Below are 20,069 nucleotides of genomic sequence, written 5' to 3' on the forward strand. Positions count from 1 at the left end.
GGGGAGAGGAATTCTTTCAGGTTCAAGTATTCTGGCTTTTAGTTTGGAGAGGAATGCAGGGATTGTAACCTATAATCTTCAGATATTGAGGCCACTGACAAGTAGTCTACTGCAAGGTAGATGCCTCCTGGTATTTTAAAACAGATTCTCTAATTTCCCTTGTTATTGTACGCAAGCAAAGCAACCTAGTTATGTCTTGGGTAGGTGTTCTCATAGCTGTAAGATGCTATTGATTTGATGTGGATGCAGAAAGAAATGGAACCACTCTCTTAGTGGGATGGAATATACCAAACATGCATTCTTAAATCCTAGTGCTGGGATGGAAATGTCTCATGTATTAATGGAAGTGGCATTCTGGTATTAATATATCCTACCTCAGGCTCATATTCATTTTAGTGTAAATCAGTTTCTTTAGGTATGACAGGGTGGGTCATTGTACCTTCTAGCGATGGACAGCATCCCACAACGTAGTGGTCTAACTGAAGTGCTGCACTGAGTCCTGCCTGTCAACCAGCCTTCCTTCATGCCACTACTGCTGCTGGATTTGCTTTTTACATCTGCCTGTTGCACCTGATTTGGTCATGGATGATATGAGGTAATAAATGCTTTGAAAACCATGGAGGGCCACACAAGTGCTAGTGTTATTGCTGTGGGACAAGGTCTGGGAATATGAGAACCAGCAGCAGCACGGGTGCAGCTGAGAGCCAGATGGTGAACGTCTGTCACCAAAGTGCAACATTCCTGAGCACCGGATTTACAAGGTATTTCTTACTCGACAGAACTGACTTCATGGAAGGTTTGTAGTTTGACTTTGCCTTGGCCATGTTGATCAAATAGGAGTATGGTGCATGCCACAGCTGGGCAGAGTCCTGGGCCCTTCAACAACCTCATCAGTGACTCCCATTGCAGGCCCACTGCAGTGGCTCACAGCTGTAATCCCAGCATTTGGGAGGCCGAGGCAGACAGATCACTTGAGGCCAGGAGTTTGAGACCAGCCTGGCCAACATGGCAAAACCATCTCTACTAAAAATACAAAAGTTAGCCAGGCGTGATGTTGGGCACCTGTAATCGCAGCTACTTGGGAGGCTGAGGCAGGAAAATCACTTGAACCCAGGAGGCGGAGGCTGCAGTGAGCTGAGATCATACCACTGTACTCCAGCCTGGGCCACAGAGGGAGGCTCTGTCTCAAAAAAAAAAAAAAAATTTCTCTTTATAGGAGGTGACTTATTTCTCTAGCAATCCTGTGAGTCATTTAGCATGGCAATTCATGAACACTGAGTTGTTTCTTTGCTCTGATTGTCTTTTGCTCAATGAAATGGCTTTTAGGAGGGCTCAAAGGTGAAGCCAGATTCTCCTGCACTAATAGGATAAGCATGGAGACACCAGTGCTCAGTGTGGCCTCTGGTTGTCTGAAATTTCGCTATCGACTATAATACCTTGAAAGAATTAGGTTTCCAAAGTGGGATATTGTACTGCTGTTTGTTATATAGCATTTAGCCTTAGGAAGAGGGCAGGAAAAATTTAAAAGCACATCCGTAGGCACAAGGAATTATACTAGAAATTCAGAATTCCTAGACATATGACCTAGACTAAAATGTTTTCATAACAAAATGAAACCAAGGTCATTTATAGTACAAAGTACCACAGAAGTCAGTAGTTAGGGGATGGAGATAGATATGGGAAAATGCAGAAGAAAAAAAGGCCGGGTGCGGTGGCTCAAGCCTGTAATCCCAGCACTTTGGGAGGCCGAGACGGGCGGATCACGAGGTCAGGAGATCGAGACCATCCTGGCTAACACAGTGAAACCCCGTCTCTACTAAAAATACAAAAACTTAGCCGGGCGAGGTGGCAGGCGCCTGTAGTCCCAGCTACTCGGGAGGCTGAGGCAGGAGAATGGCGTGAACCCGGGAGGCGGAGCTTGCAGTGAGCTGAGATCCGGCCACTGCACTCCAGCCTGGGTGACAGAGCGAGACTCCGTCTCAAAAAAAAAAAAAAAAAAAAAAAAAAAAAAAAAAAAAAAAAAAAAAGCAAAACCCAGCCTAACCCCCAGGGAGGGAAGAGGGGAGACAGACAGGCAGCTACACAATGTTTCTACTATCTTGAGTTCTTTTTTCCCAGATTCCATAGCTAAATCCAAATGTATTAATAGGTAGAGACTACATAAGAAAGGAAGGATGAGACTGTTTTCTTGCTTATTCATACAGTAATTCAGAAATGTATACTGCACACTTTCTGTATGCCAGGCACTGCTGGGCACTGGAAATACAAAAGCAAGCAAAACTGAAAAACTATCCTGTCCTCCTGAGGCTTAGCATCTAAGGGAGACAGGCATTAATCAAATAACCCCGCGTGGCTGTGAAGCAGCCATGATGCTGAGTGAGTGCTACAAGAGACGACTGTGCAGCTGGGAGGGCTTCTAACAGGATTGGAGCTAGTCAGGGAAGAGCTGAGGAAGTGATGAAAGAATGGAAATCAATATGTAGGAGCTAAGAAGGCAGAGTGAGATGCCTCTTCCTATACTGTATCCTGCTTCTAATGAGCATCCACTTCACTGAACCACCTCTTCATTGAGCCAAACCTACCACACAGGGATACATTCTCTAGAGGAAAGTTGAGCAACTGTTGCATTTTGGACATTAGAATATGGGTGGGCTGACAGGTATGTGTATGTTTATTATCCAAGACAGCCAAAGTGTTTATCCTGTTGCAACATCCCAGGGGACAGAGGCTCTTATTTGTGACTCTTTTTTCTTACCTGTAACACCAGAGGCATAAGTTACATCATAATGCTGCATCTTGTTGATGCTTCAATGCTCACAATTCAAAGGTGATTTCTGAAGCACTTTGTTATGCTGGGGACAGCTACTCAATCCTCCCACTCTTTTTTTGCCTCACCTTAGAGTCTTGGACTCTGTTGATCACTGACTCTGCCAGGTCTTTCAGCAGGCAAGACAGCTCAGTTAAATTGGGTTTGGACTCCACTGTAGTGCATGCATGAGACAGTGCCCCGATCCCCAACACCCACACACAAACTTTAAGTATTTGTAACAGAATTGTTACCATTAATATTGCTTAAAGGCTAACACAGTAGCCAGAACCTAGATGTCTTATGGAAATTTTCTATTGCAATGTTACTTCATCTACATAAAGTTGTCCAATCACTGAAACCACCTTCAACTGAAATAAATGGTAAGCTTTTTGTTCTCAATTCTGAAATCGGATTCATTAAAAGGCACATGGGGAAAGATGATATAATACAACAGGCTTCTTCATGGCAAGCAGTTCCCTAGATGAGGTAACTGGAAAATTCAAGGCTGGTCTCTCAGGTGCATATAATTTATCCAACAGGCTTGAGATAAGGCTGCTGCTTTTCCAAGTGGTATTTGTTTAAATGACAAATACTGAGGTTTGGGAGAAGGGAAGTCTGGCTTATAAAACAGATACCAAGGAGATCCAAACTAAAAATTCTACCAATTAGATCTTTATTCACTGAAGCCTCTACTATCTGCCAGGAACTGTCCTACATGGGGACAGAATGGTAGTTTAAAAATATCAAATATCAAATCCCTGCCCTCATACAGCTTACAATCTAGCATGAGAGGGCAGACAACAAACAGAACATACATATGTTGGCCTGTAATCCCAGCACTTCGAGAGGCTTGAGATGGCCAAGAGTTTCTGAGACCAGCCTGGGCAACATGGCAAAACCCCATCTCTACAAAAAATGCAAAAGATTCACCAGGCATGGTGGGGTGCGCCTATGGTTCCACCTACTTCGGTGGCTGAGGTGGGAGAATCACTTGAACCTCGGGAGGCAGAGGCTGCAGTGAGCCAAGACCGTGCCACTGCACTCCAGCCTCAGCAACAGAGAGACAGAGATCCTGTCTCCAAAAAAAAAAAAATACAAACCACAAAACATATACATATATGTGAGATGGCGATGAAACTGGGCAACTCTGGGGTGGGAAGTTGCTATTTTGTACAGAGTAGTTAATAGGGTGATATTTGACATTGGAGAACTTGAGAGGAACATGAACCATGAAGGTATCTGTGAAAAAAGCATTTCAGATGGAGGGGCAGTGATTCAGGCCCCAAGACAGTGCGTGGAGAGTTTGAGGAGCACCAGGCAGGCCAGTTTGGCTGGAACAGGGTGATGGAGGCGGATGGGTGGGCAGTAAGAGCAGGGATCCAGATCATGTGGGGTCTTACATGCTGATGTAAAGGCTCGCTTTTCTGAGATGCGAGGCCAATGGACAGTGGTGAGCAGAAGAGTGACATGAGCTGACATGTTTTAAAAGATTTCTCTGATATTGGGTGGTCAAAAAAGATAAAGGTTGGGAATTGAACACTGGATTCTGTAACCTGGAGTTTACCGGTAACCTTGACAACAGCTATTTCAGTGGAGTCTTGAGGATGACTGACTGACTGGATTAGATCGTACAGAGAATGGGAGGGAAACTAGAGATACCAAACAACAATTCTTTTGAGGTCCTTTTAAAGAGGAGCAGAAAAGGGGGGAAGTTGCTAAAGTGGGTTGTGAAATTCTTGAAAACTCAGCCCTAATACCCAATGCGACTCTATTTGGAGAAAGAACCTTTAAGGAGGTGATTAAGGTTAAATGACCTCATGTGGGTGGGGTCCTAATCCAATAGGTCTGGTGTCCTTATATGAAGAGACACCAGGAGCACATGCACACAGGAGAAAGGCCATGTGAAAACAGAGGGCTGCCATCTGCAAGCCAAGGACAGAGTACTCACCAAAAAACAACCCTGCCAGCACCTAGATTTTGGACTTCCAGACTCCAGAACCGTGAGAAAACTAGTTTCTGTTGTTTAATCCACCCAGTCCGTGGTATTGTTATGGCAGCCCTAGCCAACTAATACAAAAGGGAAACTTGTATTTGAAGAGGGAATATTGTACCATATTTATTTTCTGAAGTAAGCAATCTGGTAGAGGGGGAAATTACTGAAGCAATGTTCTCAGGCAATAGCTACAGAATGGGATTTAGTACACGGGATAGAAGTTGGCTCTTGATAGGAATTTGGATAGATGTGTACATGTGGTAGGGAGGTTAGGGAAATTCTCTGAATCCTTTTATATTCTTGGTGAAATAGGAGGCAAGGTCATAAGTACAGAGTAGAGGTGGGGTAGAAATTGGAGTTTGAGGGGAAGAAAGTATGAATTGTCTAGAAGCATGGGAGAATAAATGGACTGGGGAGATGTTTCAGGTTATCAGGCAATGCTAAGGCCCACTGAAATTAGTGGTCATAAATTTAAAGTGAGGCTAGTCATCACGCTTTTTTTTTTTTTTTTTTTTTTTTTTTTTTTTTAGGATCATTCAGTTGGGTTAGATGGAAAGCTGGATCTAACCTGGGTTGGAGTTTTGCCAGGCAAGAATGATAGAGGGAGACTATGCAATAGAGTGATTATAGTGATGGTCTGTAGAATCTAAGCTGGGAAGGATGAAGGGAAGGACCTGAGGTGGGTGAGAGGAACAACAGGAAGGTGGCAGAATCACTGCATTGTGGATTCCAAAGAGGTAGACGAATTAGTAGTCAGGTTATTACAGTGGGTGAGCTGGAAAGGTGGGAGGTTGTGGTTGCAGGATGCCTGAAACTAAGACTATGCAGAGTGTGCAGTTGGAATCAAGATCTAGGATATGTAAGGCTAAGTAGGGAAAAAATAACATTGGGGAAATGGTCACAGAACTAAGAAGTCTGTGTAGACAATGAGTTATCCCAAGACTGATAAGGAGTTGTACCGGAGTCATAGCAAGCTCAATGCTATAATCTTCAAGGAATGAAGGGGAACAATTTGGGGCTCAGTAGATGGCTGAACCATGGAGGAATAGCAAGCTGTATAGCTGAAAGGCATGAGCTCCAAGGCTGGCCATTTTTAGAAAAAAAAAATATGGCTAATGCCCTAGAACGGGGTTTCTCAGCAGTGGAACCACTGACATTTTGGATTGGATACTTTTTTGTTTCAGGAAGCTGTCCTGAGCACTGTAAAATGACTAGCAGCATCTCTGACCTTTACCCACAAGATGCTAGTAGCACCTTGCCCCAGTAGTGGCAACTAAAAATGTCTCTGAGACTTTGCCAGATGTCCTCTTAGGAGCAAAGTCCCTCCTGGTTAAGAACCACTCATCTCGGCCAGGCACGGTGGCTCACGCCTGTAATCACAGAACTTTGGCAAGCCAAGGTGGGCGGATCATGAGGTCAGAAGTTCGAGACCATCCTGGCCAACCTGGTGAAACCCTGTCTCTACTAAAAATACAAAAATTAGCTGGGCGTAGTGGCATGTGCCTGTAATCTCAGTTTACTCTCGGGAGGCTGAGGCAGGAGAATCGCTTGAACCTGGGAGGTGGAGGTTGCAGTGAGCTGAGATCGCGCCACTGCACTCCAGCCTACGCAACAGAGCAAGGCTCTATCTCGAAGAAAAAAAAAACAAAAGAACCACTCATCTCAAAGCAGTAGTAATAAGCTAAAAGGACATATACTTCTGGGCTGAGTGACAGAAGGAGTGAGGAAGAGCAAATAGCCAATAATTTGAGAGGGTGACGGGCAGGAACGTGTTTTGGAAAGATCAGATTTGGGTTACAGAAAGAGGCTGAAGGGAATGTTTCCAGAAAAGGGTGAGAACACAGAGAACATCTTAGTATTTATGGCTACAATGTAGCCCATGTCTGTCAGCCTCAAGGAGGAAATGTATTCCACAATGATCTGACAGTCATCATCTAATTATTTCACTTCCTTTGCCTGACCCAATTCACCAAAGGCGTCATCCACCTGTTAAGGGATCTTATAATGCAGATTTCGCTAATTATATTTGATATATGCTGAGTTTATTGCTATATAGGAAATCAAGACTCTCAGAAGAACACACGAAATATATACAGTGAAGACCTTGGCAGGGCTGAGGCACTAGTGCTGTGTACATCCTCTCCCCAGAATTCTCAAGCAGCTAAGAAGGCACACTGTGAGTGAAGGCACATTAAGAGTCAAAGCTCCCAGTTAACTTTCTAGGTATATAAACAACAGTGAAGACTACTCTAAAGACTACTCTACCAAAAACAGACCTGTGAGAAGTATGAAGGTGTCTAGATTTTCTGGCATGAGTAGAACTGTAATAAACGTATGAGGTTCTATTTCAACACCACTCCCCTTTATTAACTTTCTATTTGTATGCCCTTGACCAAAGAGTAATCTTCAGGCTTTGGGGCAGAAGGCTGACATGGCATGGGAGCGGTGGGGGGGACACCACCAAAACAAGATCACATTATCATGATCATGAAACATGTACGAGTAAATCCACTGAAAGTATGCTAACAAAAAGCAGACAGGATGAAAGGAGGTTTCTAATCTCTAGGGGAAATATCTAAATAATGTGTAGCTCAGAGAAAAATAAAAAAGGTCATGATAGGCCAGGTGTGGTGGCTCACGCCTGTAATCCCAGCACTTTGGGAGGCTGAGGCGGGTGGATCACGAGGTCATCAGAAGTTTGAGACCAGCCTGGCCAACATGGTGAAACCCCATCTCTACTAAAAACACAAAAATCAGCTGGGCGTGGTGGCGGGGACCTGTAATCCCAGCTACTCGGGAGGCCGAGGCAGGAGAACCATTTGAACCGGGAGGCGGAAGTTGCAGTGGGCCAAGATCATGCCACTGCACTCCAGCCTGGGTGACAGAGTGAGACTCTGTCTAAAAAAAAAGGGTCATATCAGAAAGGAACTAACTAAACGACCTAGACCCTTCAGTTCCAATGGAATAGATACCTCCATACTGTACAAAATGAAAAGGAGTCTCGTGTGGTAGAAAAAGAACGTTTGCCAACCTACCTTTAAGAGAAATGTAGAGGTGGTCTTTTGTGCTCAACCATCCACAAGTACAACCAGTGAGTAACAAAAGAGCACCTGAACTCCAGTGCAAGATAAGGCACTTTGTTTTTAATTCTATCAGTCTCTTTAGAATGAAAGAAGGTCTGGGTCCTCTGGAAATATCGAGTGGTGCTGACTGCAGCTTTAAAAGGCTGAGCACAAACCCATCAGAGAGCCACAGTCCTAAGTAGACTCCTCGGTGCGCTCTGCCCACCTGTCCACGTGCATTCAGACTTCTCATTAAACTTCCCACAGCATGACCAGTGGGGACGACCTGGGTGGCCTTTGTGTCCATGGCCACAGCCTAGGTACCCACCTACATGGGACAAAGAAGAAAGGACAAAAATCAACCATTAGAGTGGAGTCCAGCAGTTACCATTATCGCGGAAATTAGACCGACCTCCTGGCAACATGCAGATTCATGGGAGTGAAAATATCTAAGAAAGTCTTGGCAAGAGGAACAAGCTGTCTGACTGCTGTGTAGTCAGGAGGACCCTGAAAATTGATCACAGCAAATCAACTCATGTTAGCCAGAGTTCTAAGAATGCTGTAGTGATAAAACTTACCACCTGAAGGAGGCGAACTAGTTTGCACATTAACTGTAAAATAAATTGGTTTGGATTTTAACTGTAAAATCACTGAAATAAAAAAGGATAGGTTGGTGGACATAGAAAAAAAACAGAGGTAGATCCTCAAGTGTTTATACAGAAGGATGCAAAAGCCCATTTTACGGCCCATTATTAGAGTAAGGACAGAATAATTTTTTTTTAAAGTAATTAGATCCTTTACCTAAACTCCCTATCCTTTCCGTCTCCCTGAAAGACCCAGACCTTGTTCAACTGGTTTAATCATCCACTCCCCCAGCCATGCCTCCTTTGGAATTTATTTAAGATACTAAAAGGAATAAGATGGGTCCACAGTTTTCACACTGCTCAGGCTGCTGGAAAGGGACAAACTGAGAATCCGACACAGAAGCACAGGGCTCATAGGAGCTGTACCAAAACTAACAGAACTCAGAGCTTTTAAGCCTGCTATTTCAATTCAGAACAAGGAAGCTTTAAGTGAAACTTTTAGAACAGTGGTGTCTCTACAATCACAGACTGTGCTTCCTAGAAACAGAGCCTAAGTCCAAATGTCTCGTGGCTGTGTGGTGGGGAAGGGCCAGTTGCTTGATTCCCGCTGCTGGCAGGAAGGCCCAGGTAGTGCTTTCTCCTTACCTGGCATGGTGCCTCCACAGGCGCAGCGAGCGGTTTTCTGGCCTCCACTGGAGCAGAAGGTGCAGCAGTGAAACACACCTGGGTGTGGGCGGTGCTTTCTCCTCACGGTCACAGTGAATGGCGAGCCCTTCAGTGTTCAGACCAAAAGCAAAGAACAGCATCTTACGAGTTAACAGGATGTGTTGAGCATCGCTATGTGCTAAACAGAGTCTGAGGCACAGGGCCTGCCCTTGGAGGGACAAGGACACCAGGAAAGAAACAGATTAGAGGGCAAGAACCCTGCTCAGCTGAGAGGGGGCAGATACAGAGGCAGTGGAAGCATTACGTGGTCTGTGCAGCCCTCCTACCATGCTTTTCACCGCAGATGCTGAGTACTAGACTCAAGTACTGATTTATTCCGTGTAGCCGAACCTGCTGGGCAATGACAGGAGTCACACAGCGTCAGCTGCATTTTCAGTGACATCTGTATTAGCTGGGGATTGTTCTGGCAAGATGGCCCATGCCACAAGAAGCTTAAGCTTTTTTTTAATGGATTCTGCCTCACTCTATCCTTGTATGAAGTATAAGGATCTAGGTCATTCAATACATTAGTAATCTCAGACTGACTTTTCTCTGGGATTCTCAATTTCAATTCTTAAGGAACCTCAGGTGTAATAAGTAGAATATCGCAACCACAAAGATAGGACATCCTGTGGTCCCTTCTCCAATTTCTCAGCCTTGTACCTCTTCTCACATACCAAGCTAGCCTCTTTCCTTCCATCCTGGACATGACTTATCTGTTTACTCACCCACTTATTCTGTGACAGTGAAGACATATGGAAGGGAGAAAGGTTAAAATGTGTACAGCTAATAATCCTCAAATTAGTAACTCTCCCATCTGCTCCCTTTCCTTTAAGGATAACTTTCATTCTCTAATTTATATCCCATATTAAACAAAAAATATATATTTTTTTAAAGATGGGATCTCACTGTCACTAGGCTGGAGTGCACTGGCACAACCATAGCTCACTGCAGCTTTGAGCTCCTGGGCTCAGGCAATCCTCCCAAGTAGCTGGGACTACAGGTACACACCATCATGCCAAATTTAAATATTTAATAAGTTGCAATGTGCCTATCCTTATGTGAGAGCCACACTGTTAGAGAAAACGCAAAGCAGAGAGCCTAGCACCTTAGAAGTCTTTCAGATGTTAAATTTCCCATCTTAAAGAGTTTACAATCCAGTTAAAAAACAACTTGGCATTCAAAGAAATGGGTTCAAATTCCCATTTTGCTATATTTGCTGTGTATTTTAATGCAAGTTTGGTCTCTTGGTCTAATTGGACACTAATCCCTGTGCCTGAGTGGTTTTGAGGAAAATTGAAATAACGTATGTAAAAACACCTAATCTGTTCCTGACATACCACAATTAAGTAAATAAATGGCTTTTAAATATGAGTGTTCCTAAGTGCACAAATCATAAGCCTAACATATCATGATGCTGTATGGTATTTTACTGTCCCTGTCAGTGCTGATTTCTGTGGAGGGAAACCTCTGAGTACTCCAAGGTCAGCAGAAAGATTCTGCTGGACCGGTTAGTATCACCCAATTTTTAAAAACTCATAATCTCTAAAGCGGAAAGTGCTCTACTTGTTTGTGTTATACTTGTTTGTAGAAACCATGGTAACATAACTTGTTTGGTATATTTGTTTGTTTATAGTAACCATAGTAACAGAAACACCTATATGTAAAACAGAGTAGAAAATTACGTAAGCAGATGCTTAGGCAGATAGATGACTAGTCAGTTGTGAGGAGGGGGCGTAACTCTCTCAACTGTGTTCATGGCCAGATACAGTCTGGACAAAACTGGAGAATTCTGAGCTAGATTATATTTTTTGAATATGCATGGTTGTCTGCTGGCAGATCACCCCCTGTGATCAAGACATCTTCTCCATATTAAGAATCCTAAGAAACTGACTGGGAGAATGATAAACTATACGCATAACTGCCAGGAAGTGACACAGGGATAGAGGTCAACAGCATCCTTATGGTCAACAGCATATTCTCCAGGAAGAATAAGAGTAGCAAAATCTGGGCTGTTTCTAAAGTGAAGAAGAAGACATGGGGATTCTATTCAATCTCTCTGTATAGCTGATTCTATGCGAAACATCTCCAGATCCTAAGACAGTAGAAGCCAGGGAGCTCAGGGAAGCACGTGCACCAGTCTTACCTGCACATGCTGTTCTTTGACGCAGACCCACACAGTATAGACACCAGGCTCCTTGGGGGTGTAGGAAATGTAGTATGTCCCATCCTTGTTATCCTGCACCATTGGTCTGACTGGGCTGAATGGAGATAAGAGTCAAAACACCACTCACTCCCACAAGCCGGCTTTAGTTGCTACTATTTCAGAATGTAAACTACACCATTCCATTCAGTATTAATGTTAAATATACCCAAACAGGATGCTTCTTCCATTTGCCTCAAAAGTTAATTTTACAACAGAAGGTAAACTGCATAAATTCCAATTTAGTCTGATATTCAGACAAATTCCTTGAATATATTATTGCGTCCTTTTCAACAGGCTTCTGTTGAACCCTCTTGCTCTGTTGTGCCTCCTCCATTCTCCAATTCCAGAGAAATATAAACATGTTCCAGGCATAATTTAGTACCAAAGGGAGACTGATTTTTGAAAAGGGTACCATTCAGTCTAACACAGAAGATTTTTCAACTTATTCTAAAGCTGGAGATGAAAAGAATCTGAGGGGCACACCACAGCTTTGAGAGAGAATTGAATACAAAATCCACACAAGAAAACACATTTGGTCATATAACGTTTCATAGTATTACGGGGAGGTAAGATGTAATTACTTAGTTGCACTCCAATATATTTTTTTTGACCTGGGGTCTTGCTGTGTTACCAGGTTGGAGTGCAGTGGCGCAATCACAGCTCACTGCAACCTCAACCTCCTGGGCTCAAGGGATCCTCCCATCTCAGCCTCCTGAATAGCTAGGATTATAGGGATATGCCAATAATTTTTTTTTTTTTTTTTTTTTTTTTTTTTTTTTTTTTTTTGTGGAGACGGGTTCTCCCTATGTTGCCCAGGCCGGTTTTAAACTCTTGGGCTTAAGCGATCTTCCTGCCTCCACTTCCCAAAGTGCTGGGATTACAGGCGTGAGCCACCGTGCCCAGTTCTAATATCTTAAAGGACCTCATGTTTCCAGTTTTCTCACTGCCTGCTATCCATGACACCTACTTGTGGCATACAAACCTGTCTTTCTTATCCTTAGGGAGAACGGCAACTTGAATGTTGTCTCCTCCCCTGCCCATGATTTCTCCTGCGGCATCCTTACAAAGCAGGGTGAAAGAGGCTGTCTGTTTCTCCCGGGCTCTGTGGAGGTCTGAAAAAGATAAACACTCGGTCCTCACCTCAAACGTAAACTGCAGTGACTACATCTCCAACTTGCTTTTTCTCTTCAGAACAAAGGGTTGTACTTTCCTGCTTACTGTAACCACCCTGGCTCCCTTTCTTTTCTCTTCCCCTTCTGCCTCCTAGAGTACACCTCTTGGGAGTCCTTCCTGGTTAGCCTGGTTCTCTCAGCTATCAGCTGCTTTGGATCACACAGGATCCTGGACCTTACCTTCAGTCCTAGGAGGCTTTAAAAATACTCAGGACCGACCTAGGTATTTAGAGAAGAAAACCTCTAGACCTTGTGAGAGAGGCTAGTAACCCCAAAACCACCCTCCCTAAACTCCGGATCCCGCTGGGCTGGGCAGGGAGTACAGGTGACCAGCCTCACGACCCTCCATGTTGTGAGATCCTCTGCAACTTGGTAGCTCATGCCAAGGTATTGGAGGGCTATCCAGTAGCTACAGCCCCTACTCCAGCATTCAGATGAAACAGGGTTTCTTAACCTGGGGTTCATGAACTACTATGAGGTCTATGGAAAGGCTCATGAAGAGTCTAAAAATCTGGAATTGTATGCACAAGTTACTGGGTGTTTCTGTAGGAGAGAACATTCTCAAAGAAATCTATGGCTTCCAAACAGTTAAGAATGCCTGTGTCAAGAGTCTGATGACCCTTAAGATGCAATCTTCCTATCAGGACTGACCTGTGAAATGTGTTTTAATAACATGCTTCCATTAGAAAGGGAACGTTCGTCAAAAGAAACCATTTTTCCCCAATTAAATGAAACACCTACCATATCCTTTTAAATGCCAGTAAGGTGTATGTGAACCAAAAAGGGCCTAAAGGAAAGGAAACCGTAATCTCGTCTTCCTTACTCCTCTGAAACCCCCTTCAGAACTTGATCTAGGAAACCAGGGTCTGCCATGCTCCTCTCTGAGCAGGCAGAATTTCACCGGGCCCTAGTCACTGCTGTTACCTCCAATGGGCACTGTCTCTGTTCTGCCATCTGATAGAAACAAAACATAATCTATGTGCTTCTCAGCTGTTACTACTTCTCTGAACAGGAAAAGGGTCAAGCCTCACTCCTGTATTAACTGTACCCTAACCAGAACAAACCAGAAAGGGCAAAGGTGAGGGTCACTGTCTTTCAGATCAGTTTATCTCCCCACCTTTGGTAACCTGGTCAGTAGGGCGTGCTTCCTAGCAAAACAAGCCACCAATCTTTACACACCATCTCCCTGTAGACTGCCTTCTCAATGTCAATGGGAAATGACTTCCTACCTTCTCCTTGTAGGACACATTTGGCTGGATCAACCTCTTTGGTATTAATGGTACCATAAATTTCATAGCCATGGCACTGGCCTGCTTTCTCCTGAGGACAGAAGCGTATCTTATCATTTACTCCAGGACGGGCACTATATTGAACTTTGTTCAGCTTCCTGAGCCGTTCTACTACCACCCCCTTGGTGATGAGGATCTCCAAGTCTGAGCCGCTGGTCAGCAAGTGCTCGGTGAACTCCACTCCAGTCCGCATGTCTGCCAGTAACTGTTCCAGCTGGGCCTTCTGCAGCTGCAGGGAATTTTCTTTCTGGATTCGTATGTCTTCCAGCTGCTTCAGCAGCTTGTCCCGATGCTCCTCAATAGCCTTAATGTAGCCCTCCGAGAATGTCTGGACATCAGCTGCCACTGCCTCCACTCGCTTCTGCAGGGCACTGTTCATTATGTTGATCTGAGCCAGGGCTTCCTCCAGGGCCTCCACGTGGGGCTGAGTACCTTTGAGGAGCTCCCGCACAGAGTCCCCATGTTTGTGGATGACATTGCTGGTGAAGTCACAGGGGTGTTCCCGATGCTCCCCCACCACGCAATCCCGGCACACAGGCCGGTCACAGAACTCACAGAACAGCCTCAGTTCCTCTGCAGGATGAATAGGACACAGGATGGGCTTCCCAATCCGGCTGTAGCCTTTCAGGTCTTTTAGGTCCACCATAGTGTGGTAAGTCGTTTTCTTCTGCCGCCTAGGGGCAAAGAGAGTCAATAACAGGAAATAAGGGAGTAATTCTAGTTGGGAATAGTTGGGCAGAGGTATTTCAGGAGCACAGGCTCTGAAGTTAAACAAACTTGATTTCAGTTCCTTGCTCTAATCTCTAATTGCATGATCCTTTCTGATTCCAGTTTCTTGTCTGTACAGTGGAGACAATCCCTACTTGCAGGAGCTGCTGTATAGAATAACATGTGAATAGACTAGAGCTCTGGCTTGCCACATGTCTATGTAGAAGGTTGCAAGGCTATGACTGCATGCTAGGACTTTCCCCAAAGAGTTTAGACAAGAGCCACAGTCGGCTTCCTAAGGTAAGCTAGCAGCGAGGGCATGGCAGAAAACTAGCACCAAGAAACAGAAACCATGCCAGATAACACAGTAATAAAGTCCAAGCAATTAAACAGCAGATAGCTGATCCTGATACCAAGTCTCATCTAGCTTGCATCTAAGATTTTGGTGAAGCATTTCTGTTGACCAGTACCTATATTACCCAAATCAACAGGCTAGAATTTTTTTCAAGAGACATCGTCAACATTATTAGAAAGCATGAAACCGGCCGGGCGCGGTGGCTCACGCCTGTAATCCCAGCACTTTGGAAGGCTGAGGTGGGCAGATCAACTAAGGTCAGGAGTTTGAGACCAGCCTGGTCAACATGGTGAAACCCCGTCTCTACTAAAAATGCAAAAAATTAGCCAGATGTGGTGGCGTGTGCCTCTAATCCCAGCTACTGCGGAGGCTGAGGCAGGAGAATCGCTTGAACCTAGGAGATGGAGGCTGCAGTGAGTGGAGATTGCATCATTGCACTCCAGCCCGGGCGACTAGAGTGAGACTCCATCTCAAAAAAAAAAAAAAAAAAAAAAAAGTGTGAAAACGATGGTTAGTAGAATCAAAGCTCTCTAATTTCTTTCTTGTAGTAGCCCTCTAGAGATGTAGGGAAATCCCTAGGAAAACATGGTGACTGTTCAGAGTTCCTCCATTAGCATTATATCAATTTCAAGCTTATATGCCTATTCTGGCACCAGAAGAGTGGCTGCAGAGAAAATAAGGTCAGCTGGTTTGGCTGGCTGCAAGACAGTTGCAGGGACTATCACATAATTACAAGTTAAAAATAGAGTGAAGTCTACAAACTTGTTCTGTTAGTGTAGCCAGAAAACAAATGGAAGTTAGAACCCAAAATCTATTTTAGGCTAATCCTAAAACTGTGGTCATTTTATATTCTGGTGTCCTAGGATGGGGTAAGGTAGAGTAAGAAGGGACAAAATGATCCATCTGACAAACTATTCACCAAATGCCATAAAAGACGTAGTCTGCACCCCAAATTAACACCCCAATTAATACCCGCCCACCTCACCAACCTCCAGAGTAACTCTAAGGTACAAAGCAAAAGCTGAGGTCCAGCCAATCACCACCTATTCTAGGAGTGTAGCATGGGTTAGTGGAATGTAGTCAGAATGATATGGATTTAATACTCAGTTCTGTTACACACTCACCAACCGTAGGACCTTGGCAAATCAAATATTGCTGACCTTGTTTCCCCAGTTAATAAATGGGGGTGAAAACAGGGCCTGCTTTTCTGCAAGAGTTGCAAGATCAAAGGAGATAAAGAGCAGGATCTATGCTATTATATTCATTCTCCTATTTCTCCAGCACCCAGTACAATTATTCACTACATGAATGATTGATGATTGAAGGAAACTGTAGCTGCACTTTGTAAATTGAAAGGGATTATGAAAACCTCCATTGCTATTGCTACAGGTACTATATTAGGCTGACCGGGTTAACTGTTGTACTAGAGTATTTGCTACTGCATCGTTATATTGCTCTTTGACCTTCCACAGTATTTGAGAAGGCCTTCCTTTTCATCTGCTCACCAAGGGATTTCTGTCTTGACACCTTTGTAATCTGCTCTTAAGCTACACCGGGTGCAATGCCCCATCTTTACCTATGAGCCTGGCAGCAGAAGTGGCAGAGGTTGGCTTTGCAGGTCTGACACCTCTTCTCTACTTCCCTGTCGTTGCACAGGTCACACACCAGGCCCTGGCCTTCCCCACGCAGGCTCTCCAGCATCACATCATTCACGGCCAGGTGGTCTATGGTTAAAGCCTTCACTCCACCCATGGGCAGGTCCACCTGAGCATCACATACCGGACAGAGGATGCCGATCTGCGACTGCAGACTTCGTGGCTTGAGTTCCTGGAATATTGACCCCTCAGAGCTTGTGTCAGAGTCTCCCCCTCGGATGTCCACTACTGAGAAGGGCTCCAGCTGCTCCAGACACGTGGTGCAAACTGTATGCAAACAAGGCAAGAGCCTGGGGGCTTTGAAAAGCCCCAAGCACAAGGGGCAGTGAGTCTTGCCTGAGTTTCCAAGTGCAGTCCCATTAGGGAGTTTGCTTACAATGCCCAGCAGCGGCTTTCTGTTTTCTGACATACTCCCCACGTTTGTGACCAGTATCAGAAAGGGCCCTGGGCAGTTCTACGATGTAGTAGGAGATGATTAAGCCCACCCAAAGAGAAAGTTTCCAGAACTTGAACAGAGACCATGGGGACTCCCTCGCTGACAAATAAAAGGGCAGACGGGAAGACCAGGCTTCCTCAAAAGAACCACCCACAGACCTAATCAGGAGGGCCCCCTCCTTTCCACTGCATCCCATACCAGACACGCCCACGCCCTCCTCTGCCCCGTAAGTCTCCCCGGATGCGCTTCCAGGTCTAGCTCTACAGCTAGTCCTGCTGCCAACAAAGTCACTCCTGCATCTCTCGCTCCCTCCACGGCCACCCCCCCTCCCGCCGCCCGCCCCACTGCGCCCCACACGCGACAAGCGCCGACCCCGCCCGCGCACGATGAGGTAGGGGCCCTCCTGCTCCTTCCCTCTGCGAAGGGCGCGCGCCGGACGAGGGACTTGCAAGCCCCTGCCGGCTTCTCGGTGACCACCGCCTCCCCCTCGCCTCGACCCAGGACGCCCGCGGGCTCTCGCCCCTCCTCACACCAATCCCAACCCGGTCTACTCCGGCGAGTCCAATCACCGTCCGAGAGGGGCGGCCCTCGCCGCTCCGGGCCCCGCCGCCCTCCAGAGTGACGCCACTAAGCATCCAATAAGTTTTGGTAATTCCACATCTTCGCCAGTCCACTCACGCGGGGGGCGGGACCTGACAAGGTCGTGGGCGGGGCGGCCGAAGGGCTTGGAGTGCGGCGGGAGGAAAAGGCGAAGGCTGGGAACAAGCGGCATAGTGTAGTCGGCGTCACCGTTTCACAGGGACTGTCCCTCTATCTCTGTGGTGACCAGAGAGGCATCAGGGCCTCTTTAAAAGCCACGCTGATTTGCTGCCGGGACGGCCCTCTTTGTGGCCTCGGACTGGTCCCACGAACGCAGACTGGGCTCTCCCATTGGTGGATGGCACTGTCAGTTGGCCCCGTGCTGAGAGTGGGAGACGTTTTTCTGGCTCCTGAGGTCTTGGCCGCTCGGGGGCGCCAGACGTTCCTGCTCCACGCCGGTGTAAGGCTGCGAGGCTCCCTTCTGTCCTCCGGCGCTTATTGTAACTCACAGATCCATCACGCCTAGCGTGCTGGGTACAAGCACTTCGCGGCTCCCTGCCTTTGGGTATTTTCCGGGGGTGAGGGCATCTCAGGCTCGCGTTCCAGGAACCGGTTTGGGAGACCGTGGAGCCGAGGTCTGGAATGGAGGGCTTACTTCGACCGGCCTGGGCAGCGCCATCCTCCTTGTTGGGCTCGGGAAGGCTTTGTTTCTCCGTCCGGGGAGAATGCAGATGACCTAAGGAGTTGAATGTCACCCAGGATTCCACATTTCTGTGTAACAGAAACGAGCTGAGCGAGATGGACCCGCTGTTTTTATCAGTCAATCACGGAGGGCTCCTACCTGGTCACAATGGGACAATGGACGGTGGCAGTGAGGGACAAGCCCTTTGTGGGCTCAAAACTAATTTGGAAGATGAACACGTCCGACCCCTTTAACTTTATAATTACACGGCCTCCTTCTCTGGCCTTACCGGGCGTCTCCTGATTCTCCAAAATTCCAAAAATGGAAACAGCTGCTCCCTTCCCCTCCACCTGTTCTTATCTCCAGTCGCGTCAGCCTGTCTACTGGGCCCTCACTGCTTTCTTTGTTCATGACCTTCCCTACTTAATTTGGACCCAGTGGGCGGCTGTTTCACTGATGCCTTCATTATCCGTTTCATGCTATAGGTGTAGCGTCTGGAGCCTAAGCTTTTAAAAATACGGAATCTGAAAAAGAAAAATATGAAATATGAAAAAATATGAAAAAAAAAGTTGTAAAATATAAAACTGAAATGTTTAGCCATTTCCAAAATAAAACACGCCAATGAGTCAAATGCCACCTTTATATAAAATGTGCAAGTAAGTTCCAAATGTTAAGCATATCCCCAAAGATTTTTAAATAGTCCTTACCTAGATTTTTTTCAGCCTCTTGTGCTTCTTGCATCTGCTCTCAAAATCTGCATTCGCGTCTCCAGTAGGCTGGAGGAAGTCACAAAAACTGTGTGGACTTGGGTTTGCTGTATATTCTTGCTTTGAACTTCACCTTTACCCTCCCTGCTGCTTGACTGTGCTTTACTTCATCTCTTGTTCATGCTGTATCACATTTCTTGTGGTGGTAGTTTCAAGCTTCTCTTGTTTGAGAAGTGCTTTATAATTTACACGTGCAGTATCTCATTTAGCCGTATCTCATTTAACCTTTAACAATATTGTAAGGAAATGGCCTTAAAGAGGTCTTGCCAGCTCTTGGATGGCCAGCCCAAGTTAACATATCTGGAACTTGAACACAACCTTTTGATGCCATATCTAAGATTATATCCGGGTTACCTCACCTTTCCTTTTGTTTTTTGTTTTGTTTTGTTTTTTGAGATTGAGTTTCGTTCTTGTTGCCTAGGCTGGAATGCAATGGGAGGCTCTTGGCACACTGCAACCTCCACCTCCAGGGTTCAAGCGATTCTCCTCCCTCACCTTCCTGGGTAGCTGGAATTACAGGTGTGCACACCCGGGTAATTTGTTGAATTTTTAGTTGAGACTGGATTTCACCATGTTGGGCAGGCTCCTCTTGAACTCCTGACCTCAGGTGATCCACCCGCCTCAGCCTCCCAAAGTGCTGGGATTACAGGCGTGAGCCGCCACGCCTGGCCACCTCCACCTTTCCTTTCTCAGTTTCTTAAGCATCAAATCCCTCACACATGCTGCAGCTAATTCCCTTCCATTGATGAGAAAAACAAGGCTGTCTGAAGAACTGCCTCGCCTTTCTACTTAAAAAATCCTTGATTCCTCACACCTCCTCTCGTACCTCTCCTGACTGCCATTCTTTAGTGCCAAGATTAGTTCCTCAAGATCTTTGCTTTTTATCCCAACCTCTCCTGCTTCCTCAAAACCTTATTCTTCCTATGTTTTATTCAGTCAATTTTTCTGCCAAGAGTTCTGATGAAGTCCTGAAAGGGGAAGAAAATCATCTTTTGATCTAGCTCCTCTTCAACGTATTAACGGTGGTGGTTCTCACCGCTATATTTCTCAAAAGAGTGGTCTCACTG

The 20,069-nt window shown here is 45.7% G+C and overlaps 2 protein-coding genes across 2 annotated transcripts in view; one reads left to right on the forward strand and one right to left on the reverse strand.

Moving 5' to 3' along the window:
• The window catches only part of TTF2 (transcription termination factor 2), a 46,253-nt gene extending 45,082 nt beyond the window's left edge, over nucleotides 1–1,171 (forward strand). Inside the window, exon 24 of the mRNA XM_050778976.1 lies at nucleotides 447–1,171. The gene's annotated coding sequence lies outside the window, so the exon portion shown is untranslated. The remainder of the gene's footprint in view (nucleotides 1–446) is intronic.
• Nucleotides 1,172–6,822: 5,651 nt separating this feature from the next.
• TRIM45 (tripartite motif containing 45) lies at nucleotides 6,823–17,594 on the reverse strand. Its single transcript, XM_050778989.1, has 6 exons — nucleotides 16,460–17,594; nucleotides 13,761–14,494; nucleotides 12,342–12,471; nucleotides 11,300–11,414; nucleotides 9,094–9,220; nucleotides 6,823–8,192 (listed from the first exon to the last, which is right to left on the reverse strand). The coding sequence occupies exons 1-6, from the start codon at nucleotides 16,945–16,947 to the stop codon at nucleotides 8,044–8,046; spliced, it is 1,743 nt and encodes a 580-aa protein (XP_050634946.1). The 5' UTR covers nucleotides 16,948–17,594; the 3' UTR covers nucleotides 6,823–8,043.
• Between the last annotated feature and the right edge of the window lie 2,475 nt (nucleotides 17,595–20,069).

This window comes from Macaca thibetana, chromosome 1, assembly GCF_024542745.1.
Source record: "Macaca thibetana thibetana isolate TM-01 chromosome 1, ASM2454274v1, whole genome shotgun sequence".
Classification (NCBI taxonomy): Eukaryota; Metazoa; Chordata; class Mammalia; order Primates; family Cercopithecidae; genus Macaca; species Macaca thibetana.

What these genes read in the sequence shown, in the direction of transcription:
- TRIM45 (XM_050778989.1), bottom strand. Translation starts at nt 16,947, where the DNA reads ATGTCAGAAAACAGAAAGCCGCTGCTGGGCATTGTAAGCAAACTCCCT. An exon ending in ATGTGTCCTACAAGGAGAAG is followed by an intron (nt 12,472 to 13,760) that starts GTAGGAAGTCAT and finishes TATCTTTTTCAG; the next exon opens with ACCTCCACAGAGCCCGGGAG. An exon ending in TCAAAGAACAGCATGTGCAG is followed by an intron (nt 9,221 to 11,299) that starts GTAAGACTGGTG and finishes TGAACACTGAAG; the next exon opens with GGCTCGCCATTCACTGTGAC.